Source organism: Lissotriton helveticus, chromosome 4_1, assembly GCF_964261635.1.
Source record: "Lissotriton helveticus chromosome 4_1, aLisHel1.1, whole genome shotgun sequence".
In the NCBI taxonomy this organism is placed as follows: domain Eukaryota; kingdom Metazoa; phylum Chordata; class Amphibia; order Caudata; family Salamandridae; genus Lissotriton; species Lissotriton helveticus.
The window spans coordinates 1602081858-1602100383 of NC_136063.1; the positions used below are offsets into that span (position 1 = coordinate 1602081858).

At 43.8% G+C, this 18526-nt stretch overlaps 1 protein-coding gene across 2 annotated transcripts in view; it reads right to left on the reverse strand.

Moving 5' to 3' along the window:
* Positions 1 to 235: 235 nt before the first annotated feature.
* The window catches only part of SEPTIN7 (septin 7), a 525571-nt gene continuing 507280 nt past the window's right edge, over positions 236 to 18526 (reverse strand). For both annotated transcript variants that reach the window (XM_078688225.1, XM_078688224.1), the window contains one exon: positions 236 to 928. In XM_078688225.1, coding sequence (XP_078544351.1) covers positions 889 to 928 — 40 coding nt within the window. In that variant the 3' untranslated portion in view covers positions 236 to 888. The remainder of the gene's footprint in view (positions 929 to 18526) is intronic.

Below are 18526 nucleotides of genomic sequence, written 5' to 3' on the forward strand. Positions count from 1 at the left end.
GTAGCATCCGCATATCTTACAAAGTTTTGTGTGTGATTTTACAAAACAAAAAAAAGTAGAAAACAGCTCAACATGAATACAGCTATATTTGGCTTAGTAAAAGACAGTGCTGGCTGAAAATGATGAGCAATGCCAGTTTTATATTGAGGACATTATGAAAAACGGCCTACTAATGCATCCATATACTGTGAGGCACAAAGCACAGAAAAAGAGGCAATTAAAACACGCATCGTGATCTGTTTACATAAGAGAAGCTACTTTTTTTTATTTGAGCAGACAACAGATGGGCTATAACACATTTAATGGGTGTTACAGAACTCATTTAGTACTGAATCGTTTCAGGCTAAAACATTACATGACAACAGAATATGTTTACAGAACACTTTAAAATGAAGTAAGAGAGGGCGCTATAAAAAGCCTGAGGTACATTGTAAGCATATACCATTTTCACCACCGAAAATGTCGAAATAGGCTCAATTGAGTTAAAGGTAACTTGCACCAAGCTACTTTGCAAGGACATATGATACTCTAGGCATGTAACAGTCGTAGCATATTATGGAAAATTCTAATCCAGACACATTCAAAGGTTTTGCATAATGGTATATCCTGCAAAGCAGCAAACACCAGAACATGATTGTGCATAAGTAGAATTATTTTATTTGCTTAAAAATGATACAATTAATTTTACAAGAAAAAGGACTTGGGATGAATAGCTTGCTTTGCTACACCCTAAACAGTTCAAGGCATCTCAATTTATCACGAATTATACAAAAAATGTCATACTGTTAAATCCATTATTAATGGTACAAATGGTGCAAAATTGGTCGATTGAGCCCAACCAAAACAGATGTCCCGGCTGGATTTGGGCCACTAATACAAGTTTTGTGCTCAAAATATCTTTCCTTTCTTCTTGTTCTTTTCCAAAGTTCTAAGGAAAATGAAAGAAAATCATTAAAGCGTTAGCATTACAAATCGATAAACAGGTTTAAAACATTGTATGCAAATAAACACAAAACAGATGCTGTAAAAAGTACAGCTGCGATTACCCAACATAGCTCATTACGCCCTTAATGCACAATTTAAGTTAAGCAGTCAAGTGCTTCTATAATTAAACTTCTGAAGTTCCAATCTGAAATATTTCTGGTTAACCTCCCTTTTCTACTCCTAGAGGCTATCTTGTCTTTGGGAACTACAAATAAAAACAAACCTGGCACAACTAGAACACACAAGACACGGGCTCTATGGATTACACATCAGCAGAACAAGCACAATTCTTAAGGCAAGATGGTTGGGGATAGTACTACGTTTAATTGACACTCATTCCAGAGATTTGGACCTAGAAATCCCAAGGGGGATCCCCCTACACATTTGACTTAAAGTGCCCTATAAAAGTAAAAGGAACCGGGATCAAGGAGAAAGGAACAGGTAAGACAATAGTAGAAATCATGCATTAGGCAGAGATCCGTGAACGCAACCTATTGCTTCACTGGTAGCCAGTACAACGCTGTGTATAATCCCGAAACATGCAGAGACGAGGATGCATCTATGGAAAAATCAGCTGTGATACAGCAGGTCTCTTAATGATCACCTGGTGTTTGTAGCTTAGTTAAAAATAACATTTCTTAACTGATCATAGCTGGAAGCATGGATGAGAGAACGGGCAATGCATGACAAAGCATGTATATCGTCACTAGCGGAAGCGTCTCTTGTCCATGTGGGCAGGCTTCGAAATAGAAGATTTAGTAATGCCCTTGGCCTCTCTTAGTTTCTCTTCATTTTGGTCCATGCATAGAAGACCCTGGCAAAAAGGACTTCGTAAAGAGCAGCTATTTTGATTTGTTGATAGGTTTTTATTACTTTAACTGCCTTACTGATCCAACCCGCTCATTGCGTCAGAATCCTTGCACCACTGTTTTAAAATACCTCTGTCTTGAGCCAGAACAGCAGCAGTGAATAGCTGTACCACAGACAGCAACAGAGCCAGACAGCAATTTCCCTAGGTTTTTTGCGAGAGCATAAGGCTGAACGCAATATTTCCTAATCTTAGCCTGCATGGGTCTACTGGCATACCAGCCAGCCACCTATGAATTTCGTTTTGGCTTACTCTAATGCAAGAATTTGGTTACTAGATAATATAAGGAAAATCTTACTCATAAATAAAGCGGAGAAACTTAACCATGCTCATAGTAAAGAGTGTTTTACGAAAGAACCACTAGCCCACCCATAAAGAATGTTAGAAACGTTGGTGCTAAATTTAAGTGATCATTTAAAACCAGGTTGCTGAATACTGGCCAACACATCTGGCCTGCGACTGCAGTTAATGCGACCAGGTCCTAAAATGCTCTTATGCACTTTAATCCAGATTCACAAAAACGTTGCTATTAGTAAGTTTGACGTACCTTTCTTGTACTACTACCTTACTCCTGAATTCCACGAGTAAGGCATAATTAATCCTGGCTTACTCCTGGAATTCAGGAGTATCTCAAATTGTATATGGATGATCCATTAAACAGTGTTTATTTTTTTAAATTAAACAAAAATGTACATCACTACTTGCAAGTATGTAATGTTTATCAGCGAGTCAAGTAAATACATTTCTTAGACAACCTGTCCTACTACCTTGTCATTACGCAAAGTAGGCCCCCCACCCGAAGTCCTCTTTCACCTTAGATTCTTTTAATTGAAATTTTTGGCTACCCTTCTCTTTCCAGTATTTTCCTTTACTCTATTTATAGTTTCCTGTTTGTGAGACTCCTCATTTCCGGAGAGGTCGCAGGATTTCAAGTGAATCTAGAAAATTCTTCAAATTGCAAAGCTACTCCTATAGGAAAGAAACCATTTAGTGTGCCCCATTAAATCTTTTCTGGATTCGCATGCAGTGCATCGTTTATGTAGCTGTATTGTACATCCCAGAAAGGTTGGGTTGAAATGAGTTTGAGGATGTTAACAGGTGTTTTTGTACTTTCAGTCCCACCTGTGACTCTTCTGGCATGGATACCCACGTTGCTATTTTTTTTAAGGTGTGCACGAGAGACCATGTGGCTGCCATACAGATATCTTTAATGAAGACATTCGCTATGAATGCTAATGTGCTCCTTTTCTTCCTTGTAGTGTGTGTGCTTGGTCTCTGTCCTAGCACTACTCCAACTGTTTAGTAGCATGTTTGGATTGTTTTATCTATCCACCTTGCAATGGTTTCCATGCTGACCGGTGCACCCTTATTGGTTGGTGCAAACAAGATAAAGAACTGGTTTGCTTTCCTGATGTTTTTTGTAAATAATACATGAATGAATAGGTCTAGAGTGTGTAGGGCTCTGTTTTCCTGTGTTTTAGGATCTTGAAACACAAGCTGGCAGCTGTATTGACTGCTTGACATGGAAGCGTGAGATAACCTTTGGCATTCTGCATATATTTTTAAGAAGGGTTCTTGTGTTCCAAGTGCTTGCAGTTCATTAACTCTTCAGAAGGATGTGACTGCAATCAAGAAGACCATCTTTATTGGCCATCTTGAGTGCAGACATTTGAGATCTACTGTTTAGCTCCGCTCGAATGGGGGTTTCAGGAGTTGTGTTCGCATCCGTTTTAGATACCATAGCAGTGCGGGCACTGCCCTTGGTGGAACTATCCTTTTTGCCCCTCCCAAAAATCTTTTTTATCTCTGGAGTATTGAATGCACTTATTCCTATGACCCCTGAAGTTTTAGCTACTATGGCAGTAGTGTGGATTAGAGAAGCATATGATAACACCTTGAGGTGAGTGAGGTACTTGACCACCGTGGTGTTGTGTCGTTACCCTTTAATCTTTGTCACACCAGTATATGGGCATTTCCATGATTTTCTTTGGAAGCCCTAGTTGACCAAACGCAATTTTCTCAGTAACCATGCTGCAAATCTGAGGGTTACTGGTTCTGGGTGGGATATATGTCTTCTTTTCATAGATAACATGTCTGGGTAAAGTGGCAATGACATTCTTCTGCCATCTCTACTGGGTATAAAAATGATGTCGGTCTGGCCTACTGAGAAGCGATGAGTATCACTGTCATAGGTACCTGTTGGCATGTGTTTATCACCAAAGATATCATTGGCATTGGGGGAAGGCATATGCAAATCTCTCTGATCAGCCTATTGACAGGGAATTCCCTTAGACCACTGGTTTGTTTGGGAACCTGGATGCAATGTTTTGAAATTTTGCATTCTCTTGTGTTGCAAAGCGGTGTATCTGTGGTTTCCTTTACTGGTGGAAGAGGTCTTCAAATATTTGCTGCTTCAGCTCCCATTCATGGGAGAAGTTGGTCTGCTTAGCCCATCTATTTTTGTGTTTTGAACCCCATGAAGATTGACAGCTACCAATGTCTTTTCTGAATGGCCCGCCTCCATAGTCCTGCACTGACTGGGGCAGTGCGTGACCTCGTTCCCCCGTTTATTGTGATAAAACTTTGTGGTTGTATGGTCTCTTTGAATCTGGACTGTTATTCCCATGACATGTTTTTGGAACGTCTTCAGTGCCAAGAAAACTGTCTTGAGATTCAGTATTTTATGTGCTTTACTGCTTCTCCCTGGACCCACAGGTTCCAACTGTTTTTTTTCTCCATATGAGCTCCTCAACCTCTTTGGGATGCGTTTGTTGTGATGGTCAGTGACGTTTTTTGTGTTCCACCACTGTATCATTTGTGTGCCAACCCCTAGATTTTCCAAACTCTCGCTTGCCTGAGAATATCGACCCTGTAACCCTGACCTTCTTATGCTTGTTGTCCATCAGGGCATGGAGGGAGGTGTCCGCAAGGTCTATGGTTGCCATACTTTCTCCCTTCCGCAGGTACAGGATATGCAGCTTGCCGAGTGACCCTTTCGAACTTTTGCAGCTCTATGAATCTGGTTAATGCACTCCAGTACAGAATAGGTCTGAGGGCAATTACTGGCTTTGATGCCAGGAAGTAAATTGAATAGACTCCTTGGTTTTCCAATGCTGCTGGTACCTTTTCTATTTCACATTTGCTTAAAAGCTCCTCGACCTCTTGCCGATGTTTAAGTTTCCAGTCTTTGTTGCAAGTTTTTTTTTTTACAATTCTTTACAATATCCATGTTGTGTTATCTTTAGAGTCCATTTGCCATAGGTGATTTTTTACCCCCCGTTCTTTGGGGAATTATCAGTTGTTACCTCCTAAAAGTGATGAATGTAGCGAGGGCCCAGATTTTAAATCATTTGCTTGGAGGCCCTGCTTCTCTGGGTGGGGTGCCTTTTCCTCTATCCCTTCATTTAAAGGACTGCCTTGACACACTGGGTATTACCATTGAGGTGGTATGTATTCTGAGCTGGCTGTCTTGCAGCACATAGCTAATGTGAAGGGTGAGTGGCTGTGATCCTCACCATGCCGATGGTCCGTATGGTTGGCATTGCCCAAAGGAGAAAGGGGAGGGAGGGATTAAAGATAGACTACCAAGACAATACAGGAGTCAGGCACTATATGGTGGAATAGGGCACAGATTGGGAATCCAGAAATGAGTCATGCTGAAAAACCTACATGTTCTACACTGCTTCCCTTAATGTAGACCTCACCTACTAAAATCCTTGACTTAGGCGTGAAATAAGGGTTCCGAGACAGGCTTTTGCTAGTGACAGGAACCTCTGACTGATGCATACCTTTGACCTGCCATGGTGCATACACTTGTGAGTTGGTGCCCAATATGATCCTGCAGTCCAGTCACCTGTGCATGTAGATTATTTATAGCATTCCTCATTAGCAAGGGTGCAACCTCTGCCTTGTCTACGTCGTGATAGGGAAACCTGAACGCAAGAAGCAGCCCTTACCCTTGCAAATGTTTGGCTATAGGTACAAGGAATCATCTCCCACATTTTGCCTCCACAGGACTACCTCTTCCATTCACCCAACCAGTCTATCTCTCAATGTCTATTGATGAATGAAACAAGTACAGCCTGAAAGAGATCATAGCCTCCATACTGTATGGAAACCAAACATTCATGGATAAAATTGAGGACGCTGCTTCTCAACTCATAAGTTTCTATGGGCAAACTCACTGACTGAAAACAGTACGAGTGAAGTGGACGATATAGACTTCCCTAACAAAAAAGCCCATCAAAGCTCTATAGCAAGCTTAAAAAATTCAGCAGCAGAAATTTAACGAACCAGAAAATGGCTGTGTATAGAGTCTCACTGAAAAGACAATTAGGATGAAATTCAAGATGCACTTGCTCCGAGGGGTTATCACATAAAAGGCCAAATTGAAAACCATGGTGGCTACATACTGAAGATCAAGAGGGTCCCATTTACCAAAGACTCTGTATATTTGCTCTACTTGGTGTCGATTGCCTTTTAAAAAGGCACATTCTGCTCCATACAGGCCACGATTTTAAAATCTATGTTCCCGATACTAAATGTCTCATGGTATGAGCAACTATCCACATATTTAGATGATCACTTCTTCAGAAGGGGGTGACTTAGCGAGCTCTGCACCCAGCAATAGATTAGACCCAGCAATAGATTAGCTCAGATACTATGCCTACCATCTGTGTACACAATATATTTCATAAACCCTGTTGGTTTACGCTTGGACTGTTCTGAAACTACTCCAATGTCATTGACAGTTTTTTCCAAATGTATCATTATATAGTCCCCCTAAATAGTACTTGCTGGAATGTCTGACACTCAATATCTGAGCAAAAGGTTCTCCGATCTCATTTACATCTTGGTCCCTACCCCTGAGCCACAGACATACCAAGAGCAAACAGTGGAAGCCAAAAATTAGAGATCCAGTGCAACGAGTTTATTTATAGGCTGTTACAGGGAAACTTCAAATTCAATTCCCTGTAAATGTAAATTGTAAATCGATACTTGTATAGCGCACTACTCACCCGCAAGGGTCTCAAGGCGCTTGTACGAATACCGCTGTGGAACCCATCCTGGCTTTCCCTGTGAGGTGTCCACTCCTGGGCACCCCCAAGGTGGAGGCCAGGCATCCTTAGCGTTGTGGGGGCAGTTGTGGAGATTAAGCAAGCTATTGCCCAGAGTTGCAGAGTGGGACTCCATGATTGGAATAGGCACCGAGGCGAGAATTATCAGGTCCGTGGAATTTTTGAGCTCAAGACCCGCCGAGGCGGGGAATTGAACCCTGGTCCCGGGCTAGACCCCTGCATCAGCGTCTGCCGCTCTAACCATTGAGCCACACTTCTCCACTGTCAGCATCAAGTGGAGGAGACCTTTCAAGAAATACATTCACAGTATCTACATTTACACTGAACGATGTCTGTACGAGACTAACACCAAACATCCTGTTCCCTCCTTCTGAGCTCTGATGTTGGTATCAAACTAGGACTGGTGGACAACAAGAAAATCAGTATGTTTTCAGCTTATCTGAAAATGATCTGTTCTATTATGACTTTCAGATCAGGATCTAATACTAGGAGTAGGTGGGTTGGGCTTCTTAGAGAATCCAGTCCAGGAAGTGATGACATCTCAAGGATCACTGGTGAGATTGGAGATTGCAAACAAACTCCTTTCTTGTTTTTTAATGAATTTATTTTTAAGTTCAGAATTTTTTTATTGGGAGTTTAAGAGATGATCAGCATGTAAAACAATCTTAAGTACAAAGTAATATTACATGTAAGAAACAAGAAAACATGAAGGAGGCGAACTCAAGGGAACCAATAAGGGGTACAAAAATTACATAAATTACAAAATACATAAGTGACGTGCAAGAAATCATATAAAGAATAGAATACAATATCGTTGCAACATTACATTGGTGTGAAGGTAAGTCAACAAGCAGGACTACAGGATATATATGAGCGTAAGCAGCCGTATTTTAAGAACGCTAGTGTAAAAGGAGGTCATGGTGGTTTGTGTAAATCAAAGTATTCATCCAGGGAAGTCCAGAGTTTCCTGTGTGGGGGGTGCCAGGGGGTGGAGAGGCAAGGGCTAGATTATCGGCTCCTCTGAGATTTGAGACCCAATTGAGCCAGTGGGGGAAGGAGGCTTTAGCAGTGTCCTTCCAGTTGTTTAGTATGATCTTAACCGCCGCCGTCAGTAGAAGGTCAAGAAGGGCATTGTCATTGAGTGTGTTGGTTTTGGCAAACTCCAACACGAGGGTTGAGAATTCTCTCGGAATTGAAACGTGTAAGACTTTGGTGACGAAATCAAAGATTCTGTCCCAGTAGGTGGTGACACATGGGAATGTAAGAATTAAGTGTTTGAGATCCCCGCTTTCTACCTTGCAGTTCCAACAGATGTCATCTTCCCTGATGTTGTGCAGGAATAGCCTCTTAGGCGTCCAGAAGGCTTTATGGAGAAGCCAGAACTTAGTTTGGGACAAAGTGGGGCTAATTTTGTGACGTGTGGTGGATTCCCAAGTTCTGGCCCACTCCATGTCAGAAGTTGGTGTTGATGAATAAGAATCCCAGAACACCCTCAGAGAGTCAGTCAAGGTGGAAACTTGTGGGCGGATTAGTTTGTAGATTCTCGAAGCTTGATGGCAGAGTTTGTTGAGTGTACGGAGAAAGTCGGGGAGGGAGGGGATGCGATCACTTAGGTTTGCCTTTGTGAGTGCCACTTTGATGTTTAGAAAGTTATAGAATTCCATGTGTTGGAGTTGATATCTGGTCTGTAATGCGCTAAAAGGGAGCGGTGACGAGCCCTCATAGAGTTGGTGCGGAAAGTGTATCCCTTTGGCTATCCATGAGGCGAGGTGTAGTGGTTTCCCCTTGTATGTTAATGTGTTGTTCTGCCAGAGTGATTCCCATCTAGACTTCCGGAACTGGTTTGGCAGATGTTTGCTCACTTGGAGTAAGGCCGTTTTGGTAATCTTAAAAATGGGGCAGGAGCCTAGGGTTGGGTTAATTTTAATGGTGAGAAGGGTGGCGGGATCAAGGCCTTGGAGGAGGGATTTTTTCACAGACAACCACACCGGGGTGTAGTCCGACTGTGGCGTTAACCAATATGAGCCTTGTTTGGCTAGGAAGGCAGTTTGATATAGTTTAAAGTCCGCCAGATTAACACCTCCTAGGTTTTTATCCAAACGCAGCTTTTTTAGGCTAATTCTGGCTATTCTGCCTTGCCAGAGGAAAGAGGAAATCAATTTGTCCAGCTTGTTGTGGATTTCTTTGGAAAGGACGAGGGGTAGCATCGTGTTAAGGTAGTTGACTAAGGGGGACACCATCATTTTTATGGTCTCTACACGACCCCACCAGGTGATGAACCGGGGAGACCAACCATCGAGTAGGCGTTTAATTTTGGTAAGGGTGGTGGATTCATTATGTCTAAGTGTGCCCAGAAGAGAGTCGGTAAATTCCAGTCCCAGGTATTTAATAGCGTCCGTTTGCCACGTTAGTCCTGAGTCTCCTAGGACCTCCTTGTTAGTGTGGACATTTAGAGGCTTTACTTCGGACTTATCTCTATTCAATTTATATCCCGATAGGGCTGAGTATTTCTCGATGGAGGACATGAGTCCAGAGATAGAAATAGCGGGGTCTTCTGTAGCGATTAAGATGTCGTCAGCGTAGGCTGCTAATTTTACCCGAGTGGCACCGAAAGAGACACCAGCTATTTCTTCGTTGTGCATTATGTCAGTTAAAAGGGGTTCAAGGGCTAGGAGGAAAAGTGCAGGCGAGAGTGGGCAGCCTTGCCTGGTGCCCTGGTAGAGTCTGAACGAGCTGGAGAGGGTACCATTAATTGCTATTCTGGCTGATGGTGAGGAGAAAAGGGCCATCACCATTTTAATGAAGGATTGACCAAGGTTGAAACTGTGCATACATTGTTGGAAGAAAGACCATGAGACCTTATCGAAGGCCTTTTCTGCGTCCAAGGTTATCGCTACCAATGGGGAGGTAGAGGTCTTAGCTTTTTCTAATAAGTGACACAATAATCTAGTGCGGTCATTCGACATTCGATGTTTTAGGAAACCAACCTGTGCTGGGCCAATCAGTTTGGGAAGGAGAGTATTTAATCTATTCGCCAAGATTTTGGCATAAATCTTGCAGTCAACATTTATCAAAGATATGGGGCGATAATTCTTGGTGAGGAGATGGGGATGACTATGATTGTGGCTTCACTCATTGAGGGGGAAACGCTACCACTGATCGCTGTAGAGTTAAAAAGGGAGTGGAGCGCGGGGTTGAGTTGGTTACTGAAGGCCTTATAAAAGGCCGCGGAAAAGCCATCCGGCCCGGGGGCCTTATTGCTCTTTAACGTTTTGATGGCCGCCGTAATCTCTTCGCGCGTGATGGGGGACCCTAATTGAGATTTATCGTCTTCCGATAATTTTGGAAGATGTAGGGACTCAAGATATTCAGTGCAGGCTGTCATGTCCAATGATTCATCGTTTTTGTATAGCTCTTCGTAAAAAGTTTTGAATGTCTCAAGGATTTTTGGCTGTTTTGTATGGGTGTTGTTTGCGGAGTCCTTTGTCGAGGATGTAGTGGTTAATCTCTGTTTATGTTTGAGATACGAGGCTAGGAGCTTACCCGCCTTGTTACCCTCGCATAGTTTCAGGGCGATGAAGCGATTGATCCATACACCCGCTCTCTTACTAGTGATGGTGTTGTACTCATATTTCTTTTGGGTCAAAAGATCTAGAGAGTTGGAATCGAGGGGGTCGGATTTATGGCGGGATTCTAGGAGCCTGATCTGGTGTTCTAGCAGTTCTAGGTCTTTATTTAGAGCTTTGTTAGCTTTAGCTCTGATGTTGATAATGACCCCACGAATCGTAGCTTTCAGTGCGTCCCACAAGATATTAGGTGAAGTGTCTTGAACATCATTCAATAATAGATATTCCTCGATGGCGTTAGCTACAAGTAGTTTGTTAGAAGGATCGGATAGCGTTTCCTCGTTAAATCTCCATCTCTTAGGGGGAAGAATTGAACGGGAGCCAGCAAGTTTGGTGCGGATACAGGCATGGTCGGATACTAATTTAGGGGCTATTTCAGTTTCCTCTATTAGGTGTGTGTAGGAGCTTGAATGTAGGATGAAATCAATTCGTGAATACGATTTATGTGGGGCAGAGAAGAAGGTATAGTCCCTACCGTCTGGGTTTTGGAGGCGCCAGGAATCTTTCAGGCAGTATCGCTCACATAGGCGTACGAGGGATGCGTGTGATCGGGAGGGGTGAAACGTGCATTTGGATTGTCTGTCTAGAATTGAGTCTAGAGGGAGGTTGAAGTAGCCCCCACTATGAGTAGGTCGTCTTGTGGGATGTTTTCTATCGAGCGAGAGACTGAGTCCCAGAATTCGGGGTCGTCAGAATTGGGGCCTTAGATATTCACCACATGGATAGGATCGTCTTCCCTTAAGAGGTATGTCACCAGTAGTCTACCCATTGTATCTTGTGTGTGTGAGACTAGAGTCAAGTTGGCTTTTTTCGCTAGTAAAGTGATAACACCTCCTTTTTTGTGTGTCGCGGGGGAGCTCAGAATGTGCGATGACCAATGTACGTTCAGGAAACGCATGTCCTCCTCTGACAACTTAGTTTCCTGGAGTAAGATGACATCCCCTTTTGTTTTAGCAAGGTAGTCGAAGATTTTACGTCTTTTAACCGGATGGATAAGCCCTTTGACATTCAAGGAGATGACGGTAAGGTCGTCAGCTAATGATTTGGTGCTAGCCATCATAGTGGATCTTACTCGCTAAGGAGCGAACTGGTGGCAAAAGTGTACGGTTAGCGTGGCAACGTGTTTGCCCTCGTGGTTCGAGTGGTGAATGTAGACCTTGACTTGTTGTATGTAGAAGGTGTAGCTTGCATATTTTACTGTTTGGAAATGCAACTTTAACTAACGGGACCAGGTTGCAGCATGTGGACAACGGTGAGTGTGTCAAGAAAAAGTTGGTGCTGTACCTGCAAAGAACAAACATAAGCATAAAACAGTACAAAAAAAGAGCTAGAAACTCTTGGTTTCTGGGTCATCTTAACTCTCTGGATCTCCCTCCCAGCCGATTTCACCCAAGGATCCCCCCCCTCCTCCCTCCCCACCCATCCCCCCCCCCTAATACGTACGTAGGGAGTACGACGACAGTACCCTGCTAGGTAGAACAGGAGTAACCTTAATACAACATAATAACATTCCCAGTGATGAAGTAATGTGGGATAGTGTAGCCCCGCTGTAATAGCCGGAGTATCCAAATGATAAGCCATCTAAGGCGGTAATAAAGTCGGTCAGAGTGACTAAGTTGGGAGCTTGATGTGTGAGAACATTGGCATAGTATGATAACCAAACAAACCAACATAGGGTTGAGGAACCCCAAAGTCAAGTAGATAACAAGGATGTAAACGAATTACAAGTCTGGGTACATAGAGACAGACTGATTGCGGCGGAGGCAGCTTGTGGAGAAGAGTACATCACAAGAGAACAGAGTGTGCTATGTACAGTGTTAGTGGCAGACACCCCAACTCTTAAAGTATTAGATTATAAACTCACAGACCGTGGGAACACTTAGGCATGATGCCGCACTTCTTGAGTATAACTGCTTCTGTCTAGGAGTCCATACCGTCGAGCACATCTCGGGTCTGCAGATAGCAAAACCTCAGGTGTGACAAAGCATGACATCAGTGGAACGCTGAGGCTGCATCATGAGAGATTGGGGTAGTAGTTTTCCTTTTGTTGGAGAGTCCGGTAGATTGGTCCATTTCTTGTGTAGAGTGATCTTCGAGTAGGTGTGCAAGGATCTTGGGATCCGTGAAGAATCTGGGACGGCCGTCCAACACGATCTTGAATTTGGCGGGGCCTGCGAAGGAGAAGGTTATGTGTTTGGATCTGAGCTTGTCGCGCAGGTCTAGAAACCCCTTGCGCACTTCCACCGTGTCCTTCGAGTAATCCTGTGTGAAGATGATTCTCTGGCCCTCCCATAGTATGGAGTGGTTTTTCCTTGCGTATTGAAGGATCATCTAAACGTGCTGGAACCTGAGTGGCTTACAAATCAGTGGTCTGGGGCCTTTGGAGTTTTTGCTAGTGAAAGTGGGGATCCTGTGTGCCCTGTCTAATTCGAGGCCATGAGGGAAGACTAGTTTGGTGACCATGGGGATCCATGACTCCAGGAAGGCAACGCAAGAATCCGCATCTTTCTCAGAATTCTCTGGCACGCCAAAAATTCTAATGTTCCCCCGTCTGTTCCGATCTTCTAATTCAGCGGTGTGGCGTCTAAGAGCGTCAGTTGCAACTTCTAGTCGTTGGATTTTCTTCGTTGATTGTCTCGATAGATCCTCCACGTCGCTAATGCGTTGTTCGGCCGCTCCCAGACTCGTGTTCAGGGCGCTCATGTCTGCCCTAAGCGCTGTCAATTCGAGTTGCATTGATTCAGTGTTAGCCTTGGTAGATTTGGAGATCTCGTGGAGGTCCGCTAACTTCTTAAGGATCATGTCCATCGTGGCCGCCATGTCTGCTTTGCTTTTTATAGGCGATTCTGAGATCGTTGGTTCCGGCTTAACCTTCTTAATAATGTTTCTATCTTCCCTGTTAGACATAATGGCAGAGAAGAGGCGACCAAAACGACAGGAAGTGCAGAAGGACTGGTAGGATTTCCAGTCGCAGTTATCACTTTGCGTGAGTAGTTCAAGCGTGCTGAAAGGAGCCGGAGTTACAGGTCTTCGCTTATGTGGAGGTTAGCAGTGTCCGGACCTGACGAGGAAGTGTGAATGAAGGCGAGAGCTATGAGCTCTACTAAGAGGCAAACAGAAGTGGCCCGCACCTGTATAGTATCTGGTAGGGCAGGTGAACGCAGATGGAGAGCTGGCTGGTAGCACAGGATATGGGCAGCCCTCCTCGTAGTGTGGAGACAGGAGGGGCTTGAAGATCAGCACCTCTGACAATGTATGGCAGCTCCGAGGTGCGGTGAACCCCTTGCAGTGCTTAACTGCATTTTTGATGGGCACAGGTTTTCTTTCTCCCCTGTAGGGCCTCACAGAGAGATCATTTGGTGGAGGACGGTCGCGCTATGGAGCGAGTGACTACACCATTAGTATTGATTGAAATAACATCGGGGCTCCGAGGGCGCCGCCATTTTGGGGTCAGGCAAGTCGGGCCGATTCTCAGGCTGTGGTGGCGTACACGTGAAGTCCTCTCACCTCAGTGGGGGTCCGATGGTAGTGGAGGGTGTGCTGCCTCATTTCTGTGCTTTGTGGATGGCGAACGTTGGTAGGAAGAGCTGGAGTAGCCTGCTGCGTCAGGCCGAGATTCCGAGACCGGGCGCCGCCATTTTATGAGCCTCTCGGGGCCGGAGCGCGGGCTGAAGCAGTTTCGAGCAAATACCACAAACAGAGGTCCAGGACTGCAAATCAGGGCACCGGAGGGTATTGTAGGACTCCGTGCATCGTTGGCTCTGGTTTCCGCTCGTTTGTATGTCGGGGAACACCGGGAATAAGACTGTAGTCGCTCTCCTGACTACGGAGCTCCGGATTAAGCGGCCATTGCTACCGCCATCCAAGCCACGCCCCCGGTTTTTTATGAATTTATATACATCAAAGCACCTTCAATTCGGTAAAATAAGACGGGACCAACACCTTGCGCATGTAGCTCAAGTATCAGTACCCGAATACAGTACACCCCAGGACCCTTGATGCACTGCATACTCTGGCTGAGATTTTCTCACTAATTGCCTCCATGAATAGAGACGGTCTCTTGGGGAGGTTGGATGGGGTTGAATTATACCCAGCCAGTGTCAGATTTCTAGCCTCTCTCCTTATATCCTTCTGACAAGTTGCTTTGTGTTAATGGAGGACTACCTTGTACCATGCTCCAAGCATATTCATTTGCATAATAACACTCAACAAGGATCCCTCAGGGGCATCTAAATTTGCCCAATCCCACCTACTAAAGGAGACGGATATGGGCAAAAGCCTTGACAAACAAACTTCATCAGCCCTGCCTGGTCTGATTTTCCCTGACCAGCTAGCTTTACCGCAGCTTACTCCACAGGACTACACTACAACAGAGACCACTCTCTATTCATTGTAGTGTCTGTCAACACTACTTTAAAGTAAAAAAATATCAATCTTGTCATGGTGCTACTAGCATGGTGCTACTACAATATGGTCTAGCCTTCCGCAGCATCTGTACAAGCTAATTAAGATCATACCCTTTAAAAACTGGTGTCACCAGTGATTTTTCTCACGGTGATGGAGTTACTGTCACGTCTGTCCTAATCACAGAGGCATACTTAACGAAAGACACTGTGGCACACTTCTCATTCATCTGTGCTCCTGATATCATCCTCTATGTCGACATTAGGGTTACCCTCCATGCTTCTCTGAAATACCTATCCAAAAGCATCACCTTCTGCAGTGGATCCCCCTCGCTTCTCCTAATGCGTTTTGTAGGCCTTGTCAAGTTAATGGTTTTCCCCCAGTTTCTTGAAACCTTTCTTTGTACCTCCATTGTGAGTCCAAAATAAAGATATACAACACTACACAGAAACCTTACAGATTTTTCCTTGGGTGAGAAAAATGCACAGAATAAAACTGAATACAATGTTGCTCCATATGTCAGATGGAAAAAAACTTTGCAGTACCTTCCTTTGAAGGCTATAACATAACTGATGTCCGTCTCATTGATTGAAATACCACCCCAATACAAGCGGAGATATTCCAAAGCATTCATAGCCACTATCCACTGAAACAGCTGGTTTATCTAATCACATGCTAAATTAACATATACAAACAACCATTTGCGTCCACTCGTATTGCGTGTCATAGGCTTGTAAAACACATTATACTTCTCAATAGATTTCTGCTGTACATACAGATGTGGAACAATCTCGCCTTTCACCACTCTTACAGACAGTAAAATATGGCATTTAGTTTCAAGTTACCAAGATCTGTATTTAGACTTGTCACTTAAGTCCTGCAAAACGTTAAGTTGAAAATGGATATCACCACAACACAATTCTAATCCTATGAACACCTGAAAAAGGTCATGATTCAATACAGTATCACCTCCTGTGCCCCCTTCTACTATAATTATAGCAGCTTTTATCTAATCTGGAAGACTGTATCCAAACAATCCCAACACTGTATTAAAAGATCTACCTGGGATCCCTAGGAGGCCTAACTAGATGTCCAAGGAAGACAGAAGGTGCCCCTTGTTTGTGCAGGTTTCGCTCGACATATGCCAGACATGGACAAATCCTACACAGGGAATATTTTATGCAGGCTTAACTATATAGCGTGGATTTGTCCAACCCACTAGATGTCCCTGATTTTCCACTCTAGCTTCTACATTCAAAAATATAGTCTGGGATTTCCCAGACGTGCACAGCTTTTGTGTATAGAGACAATAGGATTCTGAGCACCTTCACTAGGACCTTATTGCTCCAATTCAATAGTATTTGTATACTAGGCTTTCAAAGGCAGACATAAAATCCAATTAACATTGTAAAGATATCCTATTTGCCCTCTTCATAATACAATACCACACAGTTGTACACTGGCTGGAACCAGTAGCTCCATGATATCTCCACTGACTTAATAGGCTTATGGCTAACGTTGATCTGCTGAGAAAGTCTGTTTTCACTGTCACCTCCTGCAGTGAAACCACACATCTAGAATGTAGATTTTACACAGAAGAATCCTGGGTTCAGTTCAGAGAAATGCCTTCTCTAATTGAAAAAAGTCTGATTTTCCAACAAATCTTTAGTCTCCTTTTACGATATATCGAGTTGTATCTCTCCAATTCAAAGGGGGAGGTAATGTAGTGTATACTTTCATCACTGTCCACCTACTTTACTGTGCTGTAATACCACGAGTAAGGCCAGTACGTCTTACACTATTAGTCCATCTGATAGGAGCAGCTTTACAATGACCAGTTGTGGGTTCACGGACAATTAGGAACCTGATATCCCAGAATGGTGATTAATTGTCCAATATTATCCACAGAACTTGAACCACATGTCCAATTGGGCTAATTATCTGCTTAGAGGAAGGGCATGGTATGATATGTGGTGCCAGCATGCCGCTTGTAAGTGCGTGCTGTTCCCGTAGTTGCTGCTACATTCTTAATTTGCACTTGTAACATTTAAAAAAAAGATTTTATTTCACTTGTTTTAATTCAATTCTGTTTCTGATCTGGCGTTTTCCGTCTGTTAGAGAGGACCCGCTGTGCTCCGAGGTCAGCTTTCTAAGTTCTTGGGCCATAAAAAGTCACGCTGGCGCGGACGTGCAGCCGGCACGCCAAAGGCACGCCTGTCTGCACCTGTCCACACACAGCGCCAGCCATGCTGTCCGATTGGGAAGGTGCATTGCAGGTAAGATGGGGTATTGCTACATGAATAAACAATTGCGAGCTGGGAGGTGGGGCAGGGGAATACAAATTGGCGGAGACTGCTGGACTTTGTGAGAAGGGATACCCTTAGGTGTGGCCTGCTCAATGTTAGACAACTGCCAAAGCACTATTTGGAGATCCAACTATTGCTGGAAACACATGATCTGGATGCACTGTTCATGACAGAGACATGGACGCATTCAGGATCTGATTGGAACTGGGGTTAACGAGTCCACCTGGGTATAAAGCATGTCATAAGCCGCGATCAAGTGGTAGAGGTGGTGGGGTGGGGATTATTTTGAAAGAGATATGGGATATCAGCTCAATGGATATCGATAAGGTGGATGGTATGGAACTTTTAGCTTTTTCTTTAAATGAGCACAAAGGTCATGCAGTATAGTTTGTTATTGGCCCCATGGGGTAGCCAGCGTGCAACAACAGCAGGACCTAATTGATGTCTTCAGTAATATGGCGCTCACCCACACTAGATTGCTTATCTTGGGGGATTTTAACTTATGGGCTAATGGGAGCCTGGATTCAGGTTATAAAAATCTCCTCCAATCATGTGAGAACTGGAATCTGCAACAATGGGTTGCGGAGCCTACACTTAGGAGAGGGCATGAAATTAGACTTAATTTTTGCTGGCATAAACTCCATAGGAGTAGAAAACATCCTGCCTGTGTGGTGGTCGGACCGTTACTTGATTAAGTTCTGGGCACACAAGCCCAGGTTGAACTCCTCAACCACCGGTGTAGTAAAGAACTGCCATGGTATGGAATGGAATGGATTGCTGAAAAAGGAAAAATTATCCCCGGTATTTCATACTAACGGGCCTTTTGATACTGAGAAACAGGTGGAAGAGAATTATGTGGTATTCTGCGAACTGATAAGAAAAAGGTTAATCAGATAGCCCCTTTAAAAAATCTCAAAAAATCGGGTAGACCCTCAGCACCATGGTATAATGAAAAATTGAGGACGTTAAAAAAAGGGTTGCAAGCAGGCTGAACGGAAATGGAGAAAGGCATATGAAGATAAGGATAGAACTGTCTGGAAGGTGACAACAGCTGACTATAAAAAGGAGATATCCACTGCAAAAGCAGAGTACTTTGCAGATATCATTTTGAAGGCACCTAATAGTACTAGGAATATTTTTAAAATTGTGAATGATATTGCTAATCCAGACTGTACCAAAAATAAGATTCTTCCTGCACAAGACCCCTGCGATAGTCTAGCGACCTTTGATTGAGGACAAGATTAGTATGGGCTGAAAATG